Source organism: Lytechinus variegatus, chromosome 13 (assembly GCF_018143015.1).
Source record: "Lytechinus variegatus isolate NC3 chromosome 13, Lvar_3.0, whole genome shotgun sequence".
In the NCBI taxonomy this organism is placed as follows: domain Eukaryota; kingdom Metazoa; phylum Echinodermata; class Echinoidea; order Temnopleuroida; family Toxopneustidae; genus Lytechinus; species Lytechinus variegatus.
Window position 1 is genome coordinate 15,489,278 of NC_054752.1, and position 17,301 is coordinate 15,506,578.

At 48.1% G+C, this 17,301-nt stretch overlaps 2 protein-coding genes across 3 annotated transcripts in view; one reads left to right on the top strand and one right to left on the bottom strand.

Annotated features, from left to right (window-relative positions):
• Positions 1-481: 481 nt before the first annotated feature.
• On the bottom strand, positions 482-12,675 carry LOC121426235. Its single transcript, XM_041622456.1, has 2 exons — positions 11,612-12,675; positions 482-4,352 (listed from the first exon to the last, which is right to left on the bottom strand). Exon 2 carries the CDS (start codon positions 4,090-4,092, stop codon positions 1,774-1,776), a length of 2,319 nt encoding a protein of 772 aa, XP_041478390.1. The 5' UTR covers positions 4,093-4,352; positions 11,612-12,675; the 3' UTR covers positions 482-1,773.
• A 1,107-nt stretch (positions 12,676-13,782) lies between these two features.
• The window catches only part of LOC121426254 (CCR4-Not complex 3'-5'-exoribonuclease subunit Ccr4-like), a 29,842-nt gene continuing 26,323 nt past the window's right edge, over positions 13,783-17,301 (top strand). The window contains exon 1 of one of the 2 annotated variants that reach the window (XM_041622485.1): positions 13,783-13,822. The gene's annotated coding sequence lies outside the window, so the exon portion shown is untranslated. The remainder of the gene's footprint in view (positions 13,823-17,301) is intronic. The other variant, XM_041622486.1, reaches the window with a different exon arrangement.

A 17,301-nucleotide genomic window follows, 5' to 3' on the forward strand; every position in this document is an offset into this window, starting at 1 on the left:
GACCCAAAGCGCAAGATATCAATGAGAAACAATGTGCTTATATCATGATGAAGGGGCTGTCTTCACAGGAGAGCCCTCAACGCACATACCCTTCTGGCCTTAACGCCAAGAAAGAGAGAGCGAGAGAGATGGTAGTGTTCAAGACGAAATAAAGAAATATTTTTATCAAAGATCTATGAAAAAAATTGCATTTAATGTAAATGCAGATATGGGGTTCTCTAATTTTAAAGAAAATCATCGCATATTGAAAATGCCCCGGAATTTACCCACACCCCCGGCCCCCCCCCCCCCCCGGCCCGTACCCCATCATGTGGACGTGGACCTGGTCTGGTCAGAGAGCAACTCACTCAAGTACCGCTGACCTGGCTTTCAGCACAAAAATACAAAGGTAAGATAGATCTAACTGAACATCTTTTTTATGGGCATAAGGAAGATATGAACAGTTAATTGCCTTGGCTTGATCTTGCATACCGGTACATGCATGTAGCGGTCGCGCCCCTAGCTTGACCACTAGGTGTGGTATATGAAACCAAGTGAACGTAAAACAGATAAATACCTGTGTTTATCTGTAGAGATTCCTCAGGTGTGTGTTCTTCGTTCAGTTCCAGCTTCAAATACAACGTTCGTCTGGCTCCAGTATCCCAAGTGGTCCAGCGCCCTCTCTAGATAGCCCCGTCGGTAGTAAACCTGTATGGGGGTGGGGTGACTTACTACAACAGTCCCCCCCGTTCCATAAAACTCGGTCCCTCGAGTTTCTTAACCAGACATCCGGTAGAGGGAGGAAAAAAAAATTTTCCGCTCCCAAACACTCCAACCAGGAAACCTCATTTCCCAGCTGGGCACAAGCAAAAACGAGCTCATGTAGAAATTCCAAAACGTTTTAAAAAACACCCCGCAGAATGTATCCAAATGTATATTACTAGCAACAGCATGTACGCTTTGTCATATACATGCACCTTCTTTGCAATACTGCACAAGGCCCCTTAAATTTTGGTAAAACCACTTGCGCAAAATTGTACTCCCCCATGATTAAGTATGATTTTTCCATAATTAGCCATCAAACAAATTGTTCTTTTATATACAAAAACTGCAAAAACTGTCCAAAACGCTTGGCACAACTGTGCAAAAAACTTGCTCAACACCTTAAACTTTTTCAAAAAACAGTAACCTGAAAACACTAAAACCCGTAATAACTTTTAACTTAATATTCACACCTCCCTGAGGTTCTTTCAAAAATACGTACAAAAACGTATAAAAACAGCTGCATTTATACACGTATATATATATATAAAAATACAAAACCCGTACCAACACCCATACCCCAGGAGGGTCCCCCCTCCCCAGAAAGCTCCGCTTTCCCATAGCAGTGAGCTGCCGCTGTCCCTCCCTTGGTGAAGCACCCTCATACCAGGGCTGTGCAAAACGTAGCATTCCCGTTCGGATGGGAAACTGGCCCACCAGTGCCCATCCTAGGTCCCCCAGGTGCAGGAAGAGGGCGTCAGTGCTGCCATGATATGGAAAGGGCCATTTAAAACACTCCCCTCCAAAGTGGACCATGAAGCATTCCCTACATGGCCTAAATAGACAAGAACGACAACAAAAAACATAGACAAAAGGACACAAAGGGTACAAAGAAGAGGTGACTCAACTGGTCCCCTCTCACACAGAAGAAACATGTAGAATCCACCGACCTAACCCAATAACACAAAGGGAACCGGAATCCCTTCGTAAAAAATGGAGGATAAAACTCCTCCATTCCCCTTCCCTACCCCGCTACACCCCATAGAGCGCCAGATGGTTATTCCGGGCACGCTCCATGAGGGTGAGGGAATTCATGCGCCTAGCTGAGGCGACAAGTTCTCCTACCTCCCCAATGTATGCAGGTGTCATAATCTTGACCCCTCCTACAGGGAGATAAGGAGAATCTGTCTCCAGCAACAGCCTAGTAGGGGGTACCTTCCTCAAGGCGTCCAGCTGCTCCCCGGTGAAAGACTTCACCTTGCAGCCGAAGCTGAAGTAGGTATTGGGGAAAACTTTTCCCCAAGCCTCGACCTCTATAGGTCCGAGGGTGCAACAGTGGATGTGAATCCGCTGGTGCCTGTTGACCCTCGTCCGGGTTGCCTTCCTGACAATCCTAGAGGGGACATCGGAAGTGTTTCCTTCTTGTCCCCTCAGATGCAAAACAAGGACCTTACCGGTAACCCCGATCTGCTCTAGGATAGTCGTATACACCCGCAGCTGCTTCGACCACGTGGAGGAAGGGAGAGAGTAGTCCAAGCCAATCTCCCCGAGCGCACTGGTCTTAGAGTCACAAGCCAGCCGGCCCATGGCGTCTAAGTCGCACTCCTCGAAACCGGAAGCAAAGCGGGGGAGTACCCCCACAGAGACCTTCCAGTCACGACCCTCCGGGAACTTGATGTTCTTATACCTACGGGGGTCACAGAAATTTGCGACACCCCCGACCAGACGGACTGGGACCCGAGGCTCCCTGCCCGATGTCATCTCGGCGCACTTCCAGCCCTTCTTTCCCAGACGATCTTCCAGGAAGTCTAAGTGAAAGTGGCTATCGACAGCCAGGGGTATGGGAGGCCTTGCCGCGACCTCCGCGAAAGAAACGCGCCTAGCCTCCGGGGTAGATCCCGGGGTTCGGGTCCAAACCCGGGTCTGCACCGAGCCTTTCGGTGCTGCAGGGGTAGCCGATACTCCCCCTTTAGCAGCTGGTGGCGCGCCCGCTGCCGCCGGAATCGAACGAGCTGGGACATAGTCCCGGCCATGCCCAGATGATGTGGGCCTCTTCTGCTTTACTACCGGCGTCGAGGGAAGTGTGCTCCCTGCCGGTTCGGACTGTGCCGGTCTGGCTGGCATAGCATCCTCCTTCTCAGGGGCACTGGAACCCCCAAGGCGGTGCAACTGACGAGTCTCCTCCTTAGTAAGCTGCCCCACCAGGAATGCTAATACTCGCCAGTGGAGTAATGCGGCAACGGAGTTTAAGGGACGCACTGACATACGGCTGGGACGGGATGCTCCCAGCTGTTCTAGAAAACGGAACATTCCCGCTTCCATGGACGGCGGAATGTGCCAATTCCAAGTATCGGGGGCCTTTAGATTGACAAACTTAACCAGTGAGTCTAAGTCAGGACTACCTGTGAAACACTGAGCCAAGAATCGAAGGCACCCCATTACTTCCAGGAGAGGAAGGTCCTCCCCAACGGGTCTGTCCAGCCCCAAACGGAGGGCTAGCGGCATGTGACGGTACACATGCGTCTTCAGCTTATGGTGAGGCCGCTGCTGACAAAGGGGACAGGGCCCCCTCGCCTTGCGCTTGTGAGCCGGCCCCCCAGTAGCTACGCCCAGCGCGCGTTTACCCGGGCTGGCAGGTGTCCATGCCCGGTCGCGCCTACCCGCCTCCCCCTCGCGCAGGATGGACCTACCTCCAGTGGACGGCTCCCCGGCCTGGGCTTCAGGGGCCTGTGTGTCCTCGGATGGGGCCTCCTGATCATCGGAAGACGGAGCCTCAAATGCTGCCGCTGGGACCCCAGTATCCATATCCTCCTCCTCTGGATCTGCGGTAGCTTCCGGAGTAGTCGGAGCTGGTTCCGGACCAAGTCCCACCTGCTCCAAACTGCAAGTCGCAGTTGAGGCCTCAGGAACCGGCTCGCCCTGAGACCATGGCGCTGGCGCTTTTACCGAGGATACCCTCCCCGCGAAGGGGGAAAAGTATGCCAAACCTCGAGGGAAACGACACTGCTTCTCCATGGCGGGGTTCCACCAGGGAGTATCTGGGTCAAAATACACCAATCCGTCGTTCCCACCCCCTTCATCCAATAACGGAAACCTATCCCCATATTGGTCAAGGGACAGACGTCCCTCAAGGTATTCGTGTAGACAGCGGACCCAACCAGCATCCGCCATCTCCACCGCCCGCGCATAAGCCCTGTCTACAAATCCCATAATCAAATCCCAGGATAGCCCAGATTGGACTGTACTAACCATCGCGCCCGGATATGGAAGGAGTTGGCCCTGCATGAGCCATTCCAACGCTTCCAAACAGCGCAGTTGTTCCCCAGAGAAGGGCCGATCGGCCCTCTCCATCCCCTCAAACCCTGGAGGCGCTCGGGTAGCCCCCCGTTGAGAGGTGCCGCTTGGGCCCCCACAATATTCCCACTGGCTGAAGGAACCGTGACCGGTCCTCCAGCCCCCGTTACCTGAGAAGGGGCAGGTCCCACCCCTTCGCCTTGATCCGGTGTCCCCGGGTCAGGGTGGCCCTGAGAAGGGATCTGGACATCGTCCTCCCCAACAGAGCCCTCCAGTTCGCCATCAGAGGGTAGCGGGAGGTTGACCGCTTCCTCCATCTGCAGAAAAGACAAAAAGGGAGAACAGAAAAAACATCATAAGTATTCAGCAATCATAAAAGGGGTGGTTATAAACCCATTATCCCATTATAAAATGCAATTACGCATCCCAGGACCCTTATGCCCCCACAGAAATATCTAGGGGTACCAAACCCCTTAATTTTTACTTGTACAAGGGGGGCAGTAATACTTATCAATGTTTAAACTCTCCCCTGGGGTCACCCCCACACAATCCCCGTGGAACCAGCCATCGCACTTATCGCAGCCGATCATGAACCTAGTTTCGTCATAGGGTTGACGACAGAGGCAGTAGAGCGTTTCCACATCCACTTCCTCTGACCCCTGACACCAGTCTGGAACTTCGCGGTCACGGCACGGCTTCATCCTATCCTGATGGACAGTAGATATGGAATTCCGCAGCTTTACCCGGTACAGGTCAGGCGTTAGCTGCTTCACTACCTTGCCCGGACCCTTCCAGGGACGACTCAGCTTTTTACACTTACCCTTGACCTTGGCGGTGTCCAAGATGTAAACCGGATCACCCACTTCGTACTGCCGTCGATATGAGTGGATATCATAATCCCGCTTCATGCGACGCTGAGTATCCTTGAGCGTAGCCCGGGCGACTTCATGGGCAACTTGAGTAGCCTTAGTCAGTCTCCCTAGATACTCCCCGCTGTCAAGGGACATTGGTTCCCCCGGCAGAGGGTACAGCAGATGTGCCGGCTGGTTCACTTCTCGCCCCAGCATCAGACGGTTGGCAGTATAGCCCGTGTGACGATTGACGGTGGCCCTCAGGGCCCCCGCTATTTGAGGGAGAAACTCGTCCCATCGTTTCTGAGTCCGGCCGATGTAACAGCGAATCGCGTCCATCAGAGTACGATTGTACCTTTCCACTTGGCCATTGCCTGATGGTCGGTACGGCGTAGTCTTCGCCTTATGGATCAAGAGCGCCTCGCAAATCCCCTTGAAGAGGTTACTCTCAAAGTTCCGCCCCTGGTCCGTAAATATGGCCAGCGGGTATCCAAAACGGCAGAAGAATTCGCCGACCGCTGCGCGCGCTGTCTCCTCCGCCGTCTGTGACGGCAGCGGAATACATTCTACCCACTTGGTGAATTGGTCCACCATCATAAGTATGTTCTCATTTCCCCTGGGTGACTTGGGCAAAGGCCCCAGAAAATCCAGGTGAACCCGCTCCATCGGTATCCCGGCATGGTAGTTGCGTAAGGGGCTCCTGCCATACCTGGTTGACTTCTTATTCTGGTTACAGATAGAACATGACCGAACATATTCTGTCACATCCTTCCCCATCTTGTACCAGAAATACTTGGCACGCAGATAGGCTTTTGTGCGGTCTCGACCCGGGTGTCCCGCTGCTGGGAGATCATGGTTGGCATGTATTACCTCCTCACGGAGTGACCTGGGCACCAGCAACCGTGTCCCCTGGCCTTCCTCCCGCATGCATATCACCTCGTCTATCAGTTCGAATAGAGACCGGTTAACCCAGAGATACTTCTCCTCGGGGCCCCACAAAAGTATGGTAGCTTCATCTGGTTCTTCTTGTGTTGATAGCCACCTCGCTAGTGGAGCCAGGATAGGATCATTCCCTTGTTCATCCCGAACCCGGTCGATGGGCAGCGGCTCATCGGTAACGCCCACTGGCCTCACCTTGGCCAGCCGCACTGGGGCTGGTTCCACCTCAACAAGAAACCCTTCCGGGCTAGTGCAAACTTCCAAATGTGTTACTACCAGGCCATCTTCCGGGCCTGCTGGCCCAGTAGGAACCCCTACCTTTGCTGCCCGTCCCGCGAGGGGAACGACATCATCCACCACCTCGCCAAATGCGGCCCAGTTTTGGTGAGCTTTGGAACAGTACCCGCAGCCGCCGCAAGGCAACTGCTGTAGATCGAACCCTAAGCGATATTCCTCGCATAGACCCTCGGGCAGTGGAACCCGGGACAGAGCGTCCGCATTGGCATGTTTCTTGCCAGGGCGATGCTCTAAGCGCATGTCATATTGGCTGAGCTCCTCCATCCAGCGAGCTAGTTGCCCCTGGGGGTATTTAAAGTGAAGGAGCCAGGTGAGGCTGCTATGATCTGTCCTGACCAGGAATGGTTTCCCCAATAGATAATGGCGATACTGGCGGGTGAATTTGACCACCGCCAGCAGCTCCCTTCGTGTCACACAATACCTCCGCTGCTCTGCTGTAAGTGCGCAGCTACCATAAGACACCACCCGCTCCTGCCCCTCCTGCAGTTGGAGGAGCGCTGCTCCTATAGCATCATTAGAGGCATCGGTGTCCAGGACAAACATGTCCTGTGCGTTGGGCATGGTCAGGACCGGCGCCTCGGTCAGCCGCTGCTTAATCTCCTCAAAAGATTGCTGCTGCTCTACTCCCCAATGGTATGGCTGCTTGCCCGTAATACGGTACAAAGGAACCGCTATCCCGGCGAACCCCTTGATAAATGCCCGATGGTAGTTCGCCAGGCCCAGAAACTGTTCTACCTGCTTCGTTGTCCTGGGGACTGGCCACTCCTGCACCACCCGGATATGCTCCTCACGAAGCTGAACCCGATTGGCACTGACCTCCCTCCCCAAGAACTCTACTTTCTTCTGAAAGAAGACACATTTCTTGGGTTTTAGTTTAAGCCCAAACTTAGCAAACCTACCCAGAACTTCTTCCAGGTTGGCTAGGTGATCATCAAAATCCCTTCCCAGGACGATGACGTCATCCAGGAAGGCTAGGACAATCTGCCAAGTAATCCCCCGCAAGATCAAATCCATTGCTCTGGAAAAGGTTGCCGGCGCATTGCATAGGCCAAAGCCCATGCGTACGAATTCATATAATCCGTACTTGGTGGTGAATGCGGTCTTCTTGCGATCTTCCGCTTTGATCTTCACCTGGTAGTAAGCCGAATTTGCATCCAGCTTCGAGAACCAAGCGTTACCCGCTAGTGTGTCGAAACACTCCTCGATGTTCGGGAGTGGGTACACATCCTTACGGGTGACCGCATTCAATGCCCGATAATCTATGCACCAGCGAACGCCCCCATCCCGTTTACGGACCAGGACGGGTGCGGATGCCCATTCGGACTGGGACGGCTGTATAATCCCTGCCCGGACCATCTTGTCTAGGTGCGCCTTTTCCTCATGCGCAAAATTCAAGGGGGTGCGTCTCATTTTTTGCTTGACCGGGGCGGCGTCCCCAGTATCCAGTGAATGTTCAACCTCTTCGAAGTTCCCAAGGTCAAACTCATCTTTCGCGAATACTCCTGAGAACCGAATGAGCAGGTCCCGGAGTTTCCCCTGCTCCCCTGGCGACAGATGGATTGCCGATTGTTCAAACAAGACTTCTAAGTGAGGAGGCAACTCGCCTCCCTCATCTACGCTTAATTGAAGGACCCCTTTATCCACAATGGGAGGTCCCATCTCCCCTTCCTTTATTTCTTCTGCTTCCCCCAGCACCTCAGAACAAGTTATCTTAAGGTGTCTATCAGTAGGATTTATGACATAACACTCCAATGTATTCCCAGCCCTGTGAACCGAGCTAGGGACCAGGACCGGTAAACCTCCCTGTGGATTGAACATGAAATCCCCTAAACGTTGATCTAAGACCCCAGTGATCCGCTTGACTGCATTAGGGGGGACAATTACTCGTTTAAGCACATGAACCCGGGCGATTTGCCGCCCAGGATCATCACTGTACCACAGCGGGATTCGCTGGCCTCCCAGCTGCATGTGAGGATCTTTAAGGTGAATTGCAGCCTTGCGTTTGCTGAGGAAATCTAGCCCCAGGAGCATATGATCAGCTATAGGGGCTACATAGACTTCCTCTGAGAACACCTGATTCCCAAGCTCTATGGAAAGGGGACCTACGATTGTCCCCCGCATCTTCATATCCCGTCCTGCTGCATGCAGGACCACTTCCCTCAGTGTAGGGGGCTGGGGGTCCAGTAACTGCAGGAGCCTTTCCGAGATGATGGACACCTCGGCTGCGGTATCGACAACTGCGCTTACTGGCTGCCCCCCTATAACGACTGAGACCTTGAGAGTAGAACGCGAAACCAACCTGCACACCACTACCTCCTCAACCTCGCTGGCACACTCAAGTCCAGGGCGAGGCTTTGGAGCCGACTCCAAACTAGCTCCACCAGGGTCTGGTATCTTGGTGTCCAAGGGACCAGGTGGATCCCCCACTGCAGCTTCAGTTATACCCTCTACATAAGCAGCTATCCCAGCTACAATATCTCCCGGGATTAACAGACACTCCGGCGTACTCTTTACAACTTCAGATGGGCCTTCGGGTGGCCCTTCCAAACTACTTGCCCACCTTGGCTCCTCTATTCGGCCTCTGGCGACGTGGGCCGGGGGCTGGCCACCTCCTCCGACCCGCTGGAGTTTTCCTCCTCCTGGTCCTCTACGAATGAAACTTGAACCTTAGCCCTATTTTCTTGGACCGAGGGACATTTGTTCTTGTAGTGGCCAATGCCGCCGCACTCATAACACCTGTCCCGAGCGGGTGACCGCCCACGTTCGCGCGCTGGTTTGGGCCTCTCCTGAATAACTTCAAGGACCTTCTTGAGGTCCCGTTCAAACCCATCCAGACGTCGCTCAATGCGCCCTAAACGCTCATCGGTCTTGCGCTCCAGATTTGTCACCTTTCGCTCGAGGGCTGCATTATTTGCTTCCCCTTCAGGCCTACAGGAGGTCTGGGGCAGTTCCACTTTGCGGACCTCTCCTTCCTCCTCACCTGCTCGCGACACGGCCTTGACCGGCCTAGTCCGCCCGTACATAGCGCGGTGCACGTGTTGATGCCACTCAATATACTTAAGCGCCTCATTCACGGTAGATGGGTTACGCGTAAGAGCATGGCACCCCGCCTCTCGGTTGAGGGCGCCCTGGCACAGGCGGAGGACCGCCTGTCTATGTGGGTAGGGGCCATCGACCCCCGGAAAAGCTCGCGCCGCTAGTTGGAGCACCCGGTCGGCCCATTCCGGCAGAGACTCAGTGGGTGCCTGCTTGGCCGCCACAAACTCTAACTGCGCGGATTCGGATAGTCCCTCCTCCCCGAACCTGTGCTGTAGTCTGGATATCAAGTCTGCATACAGCATATTTGGCTCTTGGTCTAAAACCATCAGCAGATAATCCTCCGCCTTCCCTTTCAGACCCCAATATAACTGGCTTACACGCTCAGTGGCCGTCCAGTTGTGGTGATCAGCAAAGGCAGAGAATTTCCTAAAGAAAGCCCTCCAGTTACCCTTGCCGTCGAAAGTGAGGGACTTTGGCAGCGTGCAATATGGTAACCCACCACCAGTCCCCCTTCCTGAGGAAGCATTTGAGTTCGCAGGTGACACTGCCGGACTACTAGGCGGCGAGGACGAACTATACTGGGCTGGGCGTGTCATACCCGCCCGCACCTTTCTTGAACTGTAGTCTGGGGTAGGGGGTGGGGCTGAGGAGCCCCTTCCATCTCCTACCCTGGTCCTTATACCTGTCCCTTGCCTCCCCCCTTGGGAGGGGTGTCTAGCGGGGAAGTCATCTCCCCCGGACCATTCGCTAGAATCACCACTTACCTGCATGCATCTACTGGCATACGTCCCCTTAGCCTCTTCGCCTACGAGGTGCCTGGGTCTGCCCCTCGGATCTACACCACCCCCCATGCTTGCCCCTTGGTTGCTTGGGGGCTCGGGCCCCCGCTCACCTCGTAGTAGGTGCGAGGGGCTGGTGCCCCAGGACCCACTAGTCTGGCTTGACGCAGGTGGGTAATGATCATATGGATAAGCACCCCCTGGCCCCGCCCCATTCGGGTCTGGTTCCCTGCACGGGGTGCTCATAGTGGGACGCCCCCTGGGGGTAGTGAAAATACTAGTTTCTCCCCCCTGGGTGCCCCCCGAGAAATCTACTCTTGCCGCTAGCTCTCGGTTATTGCACAGTACTGGGCTGCACCCAAAAAGCTCAGGGGTTATCTCCCCATGATCCATTCTAATCCCTTGAATTATCCCAGCTAGAGCTGAGCTTAGCCCTAGCGACCTAAACTCCTCAAAGGAGCATACATTGATGGGGATTTTATCTTCCCCGTCCATGTTGTCTTTACCCCGATTGGTGTTACCCTATCCAGGTCCAGTTAGGCTCAATACTAAACCCAACAAAAACCCTGTTGAAATTATCCCAAAGTTATTCAAAAAACTAGGTCTAAATCCAAACCCAATTTATTTAATAAAAGCCAGTTAATTTCAGCCACCAAAAATTATAAAAACAGTAAAAGTCCAAAAAATATACCTTTAACAGTTACTGGTTAGGCACAGTAATGGCCCCACCAAAAACCTGCTAAAGTTATCCAAAAAATCTATCCCACAAAATTAGGTCCAAAGGCAAGCCCAATTTATTGTATAAAATTCTTTTATTTTTTAGCAACTAAAATTATAAAAACCGGTAAAAGTCCAAAAATATACCTTTAACAGATACTGGTTAGGCACAGTAATGGCCCCACCAAAAGCCTGCTAAAGTTATCCAAAAAAGCTATCTCCAAAAATTAGGTTCAAAGGCAAGCCCAATTTATTGTATAGAATTCTTTTATTTTTTTAGCAACTAAAATTATAAAAACCGGTAAAAGTCCAAAAATATACCTTTAACAGATACTGGTTAGGCACAGTAATGGCCCCACCAAAAGCCTGCTAAAGTTATCCGAAAAAGCTATCTCCAAAAATTAGGTCCAAAGGCAAGCCCAATTTATCGTATAAAATTCTTGCTTTTATTAGTAATTAACTTAATTTAGTCCGGTTGTCACTAATAGTTTACACTAGCACTGCCAAAAAGAATAATTCTAGCTCTAAAAATATTTATATTAACCTTTAAGCCCAACTTGTCTGTTATTAATTTACCTCTTTATTTTATTAATCCTCGAAGCTGGTTCTATCACACTGCAGTTCAAGTTCAGCACACAAAATGTTTTATTCACGCCGAATCACCCCACACTCTCACCAAAAAATCTTTTTTTTTTTTTTTTTTTCTGAACTCCCCACTACAGTGAGTGGGTGGGTTCTCACACTACGCCACCTACGCCGCAAACACCCTACACAGTATATCCACACACACACGTCCTAGCCCACCCGAAAATGAACGAACGGGACTACCCGTGTTCTAGATCTAATCTAGATATATCGAACAATGAACCCAGCTTCGAGGAGCAAAACAACACGCTAACACAACCACTGCACTAATAATATTATAATCGGAAAATAATATGATCAATTTCCTACCTATTTCTTGCCTCTATCACCTTCCGCAAGGCCAAAAACGTTCTCGATCTCAAATCAGAAGTCTTCACTCGAAAAATGAATGCTCAACGTTGAGTCGACGATTCTAAAACAAGATGGCGGCGGCACTGGCCGTAAACTCGGAAAATATCCCTACGCGGCTGCCCCGCTCCGTGGATCCCCGTTCCGAGCCGTATTCCAGCCCAGCCGTATCACCCGTGCCCGTCCGCGTCGAGCACCCCAACAACAAAAAGTGCACTCACAAATCACTCGCAAAACGACACAAAATTCACCGAAAACACCAAAATCACAGTCAAAACACACAATCACATCAACGTAAAGCACTCGTCCACAACTAAAAACAGATATAAAAGCACCAAACTAAAAACAAACTCACAAGACAACAACACGTGTATTCTCCTTGCTTTAATGGAATTTTCCGTCACGGGACCGGAACTACCATCAGTCCCCGCGACGGAAACCTGACCAAAAAAGAGAGGGGATGCTTGCATAAAAATGCCCCAAATCAAGACTCAACGTCTCAATTCAGGACAAACGCAAACATATAACAAGGGACAATATTCATAGAATATACTTATTATGACAAGACTTTAAATTTAGTCCTATCACCCGTGATTAGCCCAAGCAAAAACTGATTAATCTCACTCGAGCGGCGACCATTTCCCCCCACGCAGCGGGGCATAGGGATCAGCTCAACCGATGCGCAATAGGGGGCCGTTAGCTCGCCGCGAGACAATTATTCCCAAATTAATTTTATTTTTATTTTCCTTCTAAAATGCCCGCAAAAGCAAGCACAGTCAGGCTCGCAGCGCCACTGTAGCGGTCGCGCCCCTAGCTTGACCACTAGGTGTGGTATATGAAACCAAGTGAACGTAAAACAGATAAATACCTGTGTTTATCTGTAGAGATTCCTCAGGTGTGTGTTCTTCGTTCAGTTCCAGCTTCAAATACGACGTTCGTCTGGCTCCAGCCTCCCAAGTGGTCCAGCGCCCTCTCTAAATAGCCCCGTCGGTAGTGAACCTGTATGGGGGTGGGGTGACTTACTACAACATGCATTTCAGTTACGAGTTGGAACTGTTCACTTTTTCAGCTCGGTCACTCACATTGAATATTGAATTTGAAAACGTGTTTACATCTCAAACTGGTTGAAATTCACAAATGATATTCATGAATACATATATTATTGATATGGCAGCAGATTTGACTCTTACAACATTTATTTATATTTTAAAAGGATCATGAATAACCATGAGTAGGTTACATTTCAATGTAACGCGTAAAGTCCGATATGGGACTACACAGGCCACCGCGTTCCAAGGAAAATCGAGGCCGCTACGCACGGGCGCCTAAGAAGGCAGCGTACGGTGAAAATCACATTTTGGCGGCTCTATCTATCGTTAGTTTTGATTAAAAAACATATTAATTAGCAAGATTGCTTCAAAAGCCACCCAAATACTAACGATTGAAATGTATTCTTTTGAATCCTTCGAGCGATAATTCTATAAATTCCTTACTTTCCAAAAAATCGTCCTCCAGAGATACATATGTCAAATCTCACAATTTTTCACTCTGAATTTGCTGTTCTTCACATGACCCTGCAGCCTCAGGCTGAATTTAACACTTGTAATTGTAAATGAGAAAAAGATCGGGATGATCATTTAGAATAATATATTTTTTAAAAGAATTCTTTAAAAAGTTGCAGTTTTTTTATATGATTGATTAAAATATACCTTTTTTATCTAATTTTTTTTATCAGAAAAATGGGTCATTTAAAGTGATATTTTAATTTATTTCTTAACTTAGAACCATAACGAAATGTATATGATATGAAAGAGGGTGAAAATCTCTTTTATAATCGTGCATATTCATATTTTGTAAGGAAACGATGGTTGTGATTGGCTCAGATTTCATGAGACCAAAAAAGGATCCAGCAATCAGCGCGAAGTTCGACGAAATGGAAAATTAATGGCGGCGCCCATAAGATTTCCGGGTTGCACGTACGTGCCCTCGAGCTAGCAAGCTACGCGCTGATCGATCGAGGATCATGTGCATTTTGATTGAAGCTTCCGTCATGTCCGTCCGTCCAGCCTACCTCACTTCCGTCTTCTGCTACGAGCCTGCGACTTCTTCCCAAGAAAATATCCTCTCTAGACCATTTGAATAATGATTAAGAATCTCCGAAGTTAATATCTGGTGAGTAACTCAACACTACTCAATACGATTGCTTTATAATTAATATTACCGTAATTTAGAGCTGTCAAATCTTTCATTTAGGAAGTAGTGCATGGCAGCCATGCGTAATACAACCAGTACAGCGATTCTTTTGCACGTTTGTCGCATTAAGATCGTCACGTTTCTGTGCTATCGTATTTGTATTGCGCATGGTGTAAATCGCCTGATATCGTCGTGGGAGTGTAAGAGATCCAATATTCAGTAACTGAATTTCTTTCTCTTGAATGTTGATTGGTCATTGGTGGTGGTCTACCAAAAATGTCATCCCAATTCAATTACATGGATTGAGAAAAGATATAATTTTGATGCCAAGAAGAGAAGAGCCAAGACTATAGTATAAGTCACTAAAAGAGGATAACACGTTTCACATGATGATGTTACAAACGTTATAGGAAATCTGTAGTGTAGATGTCTCTCATATCTGTCCATTGTTGTTGTTGTTGATGTACTATAACATTATATTCAATCACCAGCATCTGGATGTCATGTACCTTTGGATTTAGGCGGCTTGTCAAAGGTGTGCGTGCGTCTTTACCTTTATATTCCACGGCGATCCCGCTCAACGTTCCATTGTCCATTTTTCTTTCCTACGGGTCAGTGCTCTTGCCATTCAAGACGCCACGGTTCCCTTTTGCAGCGAAAACGGAAGCGTGCGCTTTGATCTTTTCTTTTGACACCACCCGGTTGTCTCTCCGATAAGATGTTTCTGCATGAGCGCCCTCTATGTCCACGATATCGGCATTTTAGGCAAACTATTAAACGCCCGATCTCTAGTCACTGATCTGAATATTGTTGTGTCCTTGTATCGGTGTGCGTAGTCCAGTGGGGTATATATTTTCAAAAGTTACGCTTTCACATTTTTTGGGGAGAATTTTTCGTTTCGGGTTTCAGTATATGACAAATTTCAATTAGATTTAGATTTCATTTCTTTAATAGAACAATTAAGCTTTTGCCCTTAATAGCACGAGCATGTTGTTTTATTTTGAAGAACATACCGTTAACATATTGAATTTCTGAAAGTAAGTGTTCAGGCGAGGGTAAGATTTTTTTTCATCACACTGAGCCCACACAGTCAGCATTGTCGGGTGAAGAGGAAAAATATGGAATTTTCCTTAACATCTTTGTAAATGAAATGCAAAAACCCACGCAAAAGATACAATATAAATCATACCTTGGTCCAAAAATGATGGCATTTAAAGATATACATTGAAACGCTACCGTGACAAAAAATAACAATAAATACATAAAATGCAACCGTTTTTTTTCTGGAAAAAAGGTTGAAAACTAAGGGCAGCTCAAATTTGAGCTTAACATAGGCCTATGTTTAATTTAGCCCTCTTATATATATGTTCACTAGCGTACCTACAGGGGGCAGACTCCCCCCCCTCCCCCTGACGAGTCACAACCCATGCAACGGACCTATCCCCCCCCCCCCCCCCCCCCCCCCCCCGACGAGAAGTTGAAGACCTTTTTTTTTGGTTGTCAATTTGTTTTAGCTGTGAAATGTCCTTTATATCCTGTTGAGGACTCTTTTAAGGCGATTTTGCCCCCCCCCCCATTGTGGAAAATCCGAGGTACGCCACTGCATTTGTTTAAACATTGGAATTCTAGAAACTTATATATTCGCACATAATACAGATGCCGTGTAAAACAAACGAATAAAAAATAAATTGGATGCTCAAGCTGTCATATCGGTAATTGTAGCTTAAATGCACAATTCTTGAATTTCATTACCCGAAATTCAGAACAAAAAGTACTTTCGTTACTTTTTAAGACCATTACAAAAATCTTTACCTTCGAACGAAATCAAAAGCACTTAAAAATAAATATTGAAATTATCAAAGTTGAGGTAGTCTTGACCATGAATAGAGTTGAGTGTTTATAAAGGAATTAAGCGTCTTCTATTAATCCCATTCTAAACTTTGAATGACCGATGAAAAATATCGCGTGAATTAAAATGAAACTTAACACATTGAAGTGACTCCGACATGACACTGGACAGGAAAATCTATACTATATCTTTTTACCTGTGATCCGTCTTTATTCTCTTATATAAATTTCCCCTGTGATCTAGAGTGCTCTATGACCTAGTGTTCTTGATTACCATCCAGGAGCCACAGAACCGAAGAGGATCTGGGGCTGAGGCCTCCACAAGTACCATAATTTTATGCATGGTGACCCCACCCCTTCAAACCAGTCCGCTTGGGGGGAGGGGACTTAATTATTTCTTTCAATTTTCCTGTTCTACATACAAAATTCAATTTTGTCAACTTAATTCTGATGGTTCCTTTTTTTATCCAACTTCATTTCTTCCTTTGAATTTTCTAAAACTTTTCTATACCTATTTTCTTTTAACCTTCACGTTTGACTTAAACAATACGTGTATATTGCCGTTGATTTCTTCTTCCTATCAAATATCTGAATTAATCTGCAATGTGTGTCTGTCAAAATTATTGCAAATTAGATTCCCAGTATCTAAGGTAAACATAATTTACCGACGTAACACGAAAGCCTCTTTGGCCTAGTTTCCCTTCCAACTTTGTACCTCACCTCTTAATTGTATAGCTGCATTCTGTATAGCTTGCATATTCAAATGCGCACCAAAAATAAATTAACGAACAGTAAATGGTAATACCTCGGTCATATTTGCTTTACGGCGGCCATACAGCGAGTCGAAAACAGCCGTTTTATTCATTTTATTCAAATTTCCTATATTTAGCTGGTACAAAAACTGTTAAAATGACTGTTTTCGACTTGCCTTAGAACAAATGTGACCGAGGTATTTAGCATACTAGATCAACAAGGATGGAGTGCATGCTGGTGCGGATCCTGCCGGAGTAACACAATACAATCCAATAAGCGCCGTATTTATTTTGAACAATAGTTGGGCTCTCAAAAGTATTGTGGTCTATTTTGTGACCTCTACTAAAAGAAGTAGTGGGTCTATACGGGGGTCTATATTCTGCACATGGAGGGTACAGTTATGTAGTGAATCCAGGGGGGGATCCGGCCCGTGTGCCGGCCCCCCTTTGAGAGCCATTATCAATTTTGTTAATGTAAATATGCCATTGCACACAAGTGTGAAACTCACACTTTGAAACTCACAACATGTATTTTAATGAGAATATGTCGTTCATACCCAAATGAGGACCTTCACTTTATCATACGAACGTTATGTTATAATCTGCTTCGCCAAGCAGGTTTTATGTAATATTGCTCTTTATAAAGGCAAGCATTAAACTACATTAAATGTCGAAATGTTGAGAAATATATTGGAAACCATATCAAAATGCACATTACGAAAAGAAACAAATCAAGGTTCTAGTATGGGGACAAAACGAGAACAAGAGAACTACCCATTTCATGCTAATTGTAATTCCCCGAAAGCCGGACGTTGAAAATGACATGGGCCAGTGCATTGCAAGCTGTATTTAACGGCT

Excerpts from the sequence above, each read along its gene's own strand:
- LOC121426235 (XM_041622456.1), bottom strand. The coding sequence starts at position 4,092 with ATGGAGAGGGCCGATCGGCCCTTCTCTGGGGAACAACTGCGCTGTTTG.